This window comes from Polyodon spathula, chromosome 30 (genome assembly GCF_017654505.1).
Source record: "Polyodon spathula isolate WHYD16114869_AA chromosome 30, ASM1765450v1, whole genome shotgun sequence".
Lineage (NCBI taxonomy): Eukaryota > Metazoa > Chordata > Actinopteri > Acipenseriformes > Polyodontidae > Polyodon > Polyodon spathula.
In genome coordinates, this window is record NC_054563.1 from 7284173 (window position 1) to 7290172 (window position 6000).

Genomic DNA, 6000 nt, shown 5'->3' on the forward strand with positions numbered 1-6000 from the left:
GGTTTGAATATGAGTGATATGACACAGGTTCTCCTTTGCACACTTCTGTATCAAAATTATCATTTTCAAACAAAAGATTATACTTTCATAATTTATTATGCTTTACAGTCCTTTTATTTAAATACAAATTGCTCAGTATTTGTTATCAACTCATTTCATTCTTGTCACTTTACCTTACCCAGTATAGGAAGACAAATGATCCAAGCCACAAACATTGTTGAAACCAGAATAAGTAAACAATCACCTACTAATTAAAATCAAAAGTTGGACCCCCCCCCCCCTCCACTTCCAGAATTTGTCTGACCTCCCTCAAGTCTATTAAAATTGTCATGCTGGGTATGAGCTGGATAACAGTTTTCACAAAACATACTCCAACAGCAACTTAATTGATATACAGTTCTATGGTTGTTTCTTTACCATCATAAAATGCAGAACATTTAAAATCTTCCATTTCATCAACATACAATTCTGTTTTACTGATTTTCTTTTTTTTCTTTTTTTTAGACAGTATCTGTCAATTCAAGGCAGACACACAAAGGAAAAGAGCATTGCAAATCACACTTTTTGCAGCACTGATTGCAGAGGTCTTACTCAACACTCAGAAATGCTATCTATCCTGCTCTTATTATGATTCAATGCTTTTTCCAGGTACTGCAGGCTACACAGGACCGGGCAGCCCTGACATCCACACTGGATCTGCTGGCTCGGCTGGTGACCCTCCTGAAACATCCTTAGCTTGGCTGCCAGCAGTGTTTTTCGGAAATCTTTGCAACACTGCTCTGTCTGCAAATAAATTGAAAATAAAATGTTACGCTACATTTATTCAAATATATTCAGGAACTAAATGGGAATATTTTACAACACTATGGATTTGCAACAATGAGGTGCAGTGATTGTAAAAATAAAAGTACGCTCTGGGACATATAGTATTCAAATGCTTTAACATGAGATATTTAAAAATCTATTGTGATGGCCTAAATTTAGGTATACATTATGAATCTAGTAAGATTTTCTTATACAGGTGCATACCTTGCTCAGGAACAGTCATAAGGAATTCTTGAGGTTCTCTAGGCTGCAAAGAGTTCAGAGCTGTTGAAATGCCCATGCTCTTGTTTCCAAACATCCTCTGGTTGGTAGTCAGCTGCTTCTTACTCTCCTGATTAATGATGTGAGCGAGGGTCACACTTGGAACTAAAACATCAGAAATTAACAAAGTTTTATTTTTTAAATGTTTTTAAAGCTACAGTGTTCCATAACCATGTTCGTTTTATGTACTAAACAGCCCTTGTTTACTATTGTTTAGCATTCTGCACCGTTTATAACTTCAGAAACTAGACTGTGTAGGCTTTCCACTTTGTTTACATTCTCTAAAGAAATCACCTTGAAGCCTGCTAGTCTCCTTAAACTAAACAGGCATGTTTATTTGTTTGAAAGGCCTATAGAGTCGAAGAAGAATGAGCTGGAAGCCACACTGGCACATTTCTATGTATGTCTCTATCTGTAGAAAGGCAGTGTGGCTCTAAAGTGTGTACATTTAAGGTATACACAGCAACAGCTGCAGACACTTTTTTGTAACTTTTCCTATCAGAATATACCTGCCATTATCCTGAGAATCCTAGTTGACCGTTCCCATTTTAGTACTTCCTGATTCCAAAGAAATCATGTGAAACTGTGAACTTCCAAACCTTCTGGTCCCACGTGATCTATGATGCAGGTTTAGCCAGAGTTCAAATGTCACAGAATTGGTTATTGCACTAGTGCAGGTGGGTTACCCTTCTGTACATCAAACAGGTCCAAACCAACCACTCCATTGAATTCTACAGTTTAATTGACAAGTTTAACTATGGTTACAACTTACCCACTCCTTTAGCTGGAAAAGGATGAGATGCATTGCTTCCATAGCGGGAGGTGGAGCTCTTAAGTTCAGGACTCTGCTTTGGATGTTGGTAGCAGTATCTAAACTCAGTCAAAGGCAAGTGAGAGAGTTCCTTCTTCCAGTTAGGAGGCACTTGTTTTCCTTGAAAATCTGAGACGTGGAAATATCAATCAACTGAAATGCTACCAACAGAATTAGTAAAGCAGCTGTCATTCATTAAAACAAAAAAAATGCAACCAACATCTAACATGCTTGTACTTGTACGTGTTCATGCAGAGTGAGCATTGTAAACCACAGAGGTGTAGTAAAGAAATTGTATGGCAAACCATGTTGAAAGATGGTAAATGCTTAGTATAAGCATGGGAAAAGCATAGTAAAACTGCAATATTACCATACTGATTTACTGATGTAAATCTGTATAAGGGATACACCATGTTGGCATAAAGGAATCAGTTGTATAAATATTTACTGGCTTCCAAAAAGAAACCGCATACTTTACGTAGATGACTTATATATAAAAAGATTTTAAAAATATGTGTAATATATAAAAAAAAAAGAGTAAGTAGCCTGCAAATAAAACTCGTATTTTTATTTTTATTGCCCCATAATTTTTTTTATGATGTTTGCAATAATTCTGAGTGGTTGCATTATTATTATTATTATTATTATTATTATTATTATTATTATTATTATTATTATTATATAATATTATTATTATAATATTATATTATTATTATTATTATATATATATATATATATATATATATATATATATATATATATATATATATATATATATATATATATATATATATATATATATATATATATATATACTTCCCAGCATTTTGGTATGTTTAACACAGAGAGAGAGAGAGCGAGAGACAGAGATCGGTACGAAATTGAAGCAGGTGTTAACATACAATCTTTCAAATGCATGGACTGTTTTGTTGAACAGTAGAGGGCAAGCTGAGAGTTCTCAGTACCTGGAGGTAAACCCAAATAGTCCTCCCTATAGGTTGAGTGGTACTGTCCTGACAACGCTTTTCTTATCTCTTCATCAGAAACAGGTTTATTCCAGGGTGACTTGCAAACTAACGATTTCTGTTTCTCTCCTCTGTGCACCCTCCAATCCTGCACAAGAAAGGAACAAAGAATGCATTCGCTTCAGAACCACCTTTGTATGGTACAATACTGGACCACTATACTGTACATGTTGGGCCATATCTTGAATCTATATTATAGCACTAATTGTAACACGATAAATCTAGCAAGAAACAATTAAGTTGCAGACTGGAGCTGTTGAACAAATGTTTTGATCAGTTTCTTGATATTACACCATTATAAGAAAATGTTTATATTTCTCTCAGAAAACGTTTTAGTAAAGTACTATAATTTAAATGTTTTTAGCAAAGTTCTATAAAGCATTGTAAAGCATAGGTAAGCATTGTAATTCCCGGTAAGGTATATATTTTTTAAAACATGGCAAGCCATAGTAAACTATCATAAATGCATTATTTAACAATGGGAGAAGCATGAGAAAACTGTAAAATTAAAGGGCAAATTAACAAGGTGAAACATTTATAATCTGCTGTATGAGTAGAAAATAATAGATTGAAACAAAACTACAATATTATTACCAGTAGGGGTTTAGGATTGTCTCTCTTACTTCCCATACAGGACCCACTTTGTATGCGTTCAGGTTTTGAATACGGCTGCCAACAGAAGTCCTCACTGTATCTGTTAGCACCAACAGGGCCACTCAGTTCATATGGGAAGGTATATGCATTTGAAGACATGGGGCTGTGAATTTTTAAAAAAAGAGTCAGTGCATTATATTATGGGAAAAAAAAAGTTTTTATATATTTGTACCAAAGTTGTTTTATAACCTTACTGTACAAAATCGATAATCTTTAAATTTAAAACATAACATTTTCATCAGGCATTTTTGTCATCCACGTTTCTTTTTTCAGAGTGGGATGTTAAACAAAGCATAGCTATACATGTGTGAGCATATAGAGCTACTGACACACAATGATGCTGGACAAATTAAAAACGTGAACCATCTTATTTCTGTGACCATGTGATCAACATGAGACAATAACGTAATACTGGAGCAACAGAACCACACGGAATAATTGCAAACAAATTCCATTCTTCCATTTCTTCAGATGGCTTACAGGAACACTGAGTAAAACTGTCTACATAATAGCAAAGGCTGACATGTCTCCTCTCCCCTTTTGCCTGTTTTAGCCAATCACCGGACATGTGCCCTCCCACACTGATGACCTCGGATGACCTGAAATGAACTCAGAGTGGTTTAGAAGGACGTAGCGAATGGCAATAGATTGATTCATTTAAATTTTAATACATATTTTAAAATTATAACGAGTACTGTTTCTGTTTGTTTATTTGCATTGTAAAGTATATTGCTCTGGAATTGCTTCATTTTTATTAAATTAGATATGTTTCATATGTACAGAACGGTTTATTTTGTTATTCATTGCTGGTCATTTATTTAAGTTTAATACATTAAGTCGATAGGATGTGTTAAATTTTTGTCTGCCTTTCTCCTGCTTTAAAAACATTGTTTAGAAAATAGTTCATGGAAAGTGTTAAAGTGATGTGGTCTTGAAATCTAAATGCTATATTAATATTGAACACAGTGCATTTTTAAACATACTCTACCAGCGTGTAACAGTTACGTTTATTAGAATAAACTATGATGGGCTGCTGTTTGCTTTTCTCGGCTGGCTAGTAGATAAAAAGCGTTTGTTAGCGGATAAGAGAAATGTAAAAAAATGATTAAAATGACATTTAAAGCAACTTGATCTTTAAAATACGGTAGCCTTAAGAAAAGAAATACATATAGTACTTTGCTTATCAATACCATAAGTCTTTTAAGATCTTAAGGCTTACCGAACAGCTTCTGTTGCAGGATTTGGTCTGTAAACATAGTCACGGTTATTTGTAGTTTCATAAGGATCCCAGCGCTTCTTGCCATCTGTAAAAGGCCCATGGAAATAGAAAATAAATTGTATTAACCAAACATTTCTAACACATACTGTACCTGTAAATGCCATTTTTTACATTGCATTGCATTGCATTTATTTGCATGATGTCCCTACCGGGCAGTGGGACCACTGTGTTTCCAGCTTAACAAATACATAATAGTGAGATAGAGAGGTCAAAGGTGGGACAGGAAGCAGAAGGAAAATAGAGGTCAGATTTAGAGAGAATTTCTATACCTAAAAGAAAACTATGCAAACCCAAATTGCTGGAAAGGTACTACCAAAATAGTGTGCCAAGAAGATGAGACTTATTTTTACTATTGCATGTAAACCACGCCATTGTGGGCTTTACTTACCTGACCAGTTTTATAAACACAAGTACGCTTTTGAAAACAGACATAGTATATAATAGTGTATATATATATATATATATATATATATATATATATATATATATATATATATATATATATATATATATATATATATATATACTGTACATACAGTGGCTCTCAAAAGTATTCACCCCCCTTGGACTTTTCCACATTTTATTGTGTTACAACATGGAATCAAAATGGATTTAATTAGGAGTTTTTGCCACTGATCAACACAAAAAAAGTCCATAATGTCAAAGTGAAAAATAAAATCTACAAATTTGTTCTAAATTAATTACAAATATAAAACAGAAAATAATTGATACACACACACACACATATATATATATATATATATATATATATATATATACACACACACACACACACACACACACACACACACACACACACACACACACACACACACACACACACACACACAGTGTCTATAGAAAGTCTACACCCACTTGAACTTTTTTCACATTATGTTGTGTCAGTGCCTCAGAGTTTCATGCATTTAAATGATGTTTTTTTTTTCCACTTATCTACACACCATACTCCACACTGTTAAGGGGAAAATAGTTTTTTATTGAGAAAAAAATTTTATATATTAAAAATACAAAACTGAAATATTATAATTGGAGAAGTCTCCACCCCCCGCTGAGTTAATACTTGGTGGAAGCACCTTTGGCAGCAATTACAGCTGTGAGTCTGTTGGGATAGGTCTCTACCAACT

General features: G+C 33.9%; 1 protein-coding gene across 3 annotated transcripts in view; it reads right to left on the reverse strand.

The window, feature by feature from the left end:
- Positions 1-95: 95 nt before the first annotated feature.
- Positions 96-6000, reverse strand: part of LOC121302762 (testis-expressed protein 26-like) — an 8558-nt gene continuing 2653 nt past the window's right edge. For 2 of the 3 annotated variants that reach the window (XM_041232946.1, XM_041232947.1), the window contains exons 2-7: positions 4796-4880; positions 3517-3679; positions 2863-3010; positions 1859-2026; positions 1030-1191; positions 96-783 (exon numbers count right to left, since the gene is read on the reverse strand). In XM_041232946.1, coding sequence (XP_041088880.1) covers positions 659-783; positions 1030-1191; positions 1859-2026; positions 2863-3010; positions 3517-3679; positions 4796-4880 — 851 coding nt within the window. In that variant the 3' untranslated portion in view covers positions 96-658. Of the gene's footprint in view, positions 784-1029; positions 1192-1858; positions 2027-2862; positions 3011-3516; positions 3680-4795; positions 5294-6000 lie in introns of those variants that run through there. The other variant, XM_041232945.1, reaches the window with a different exon arrangement.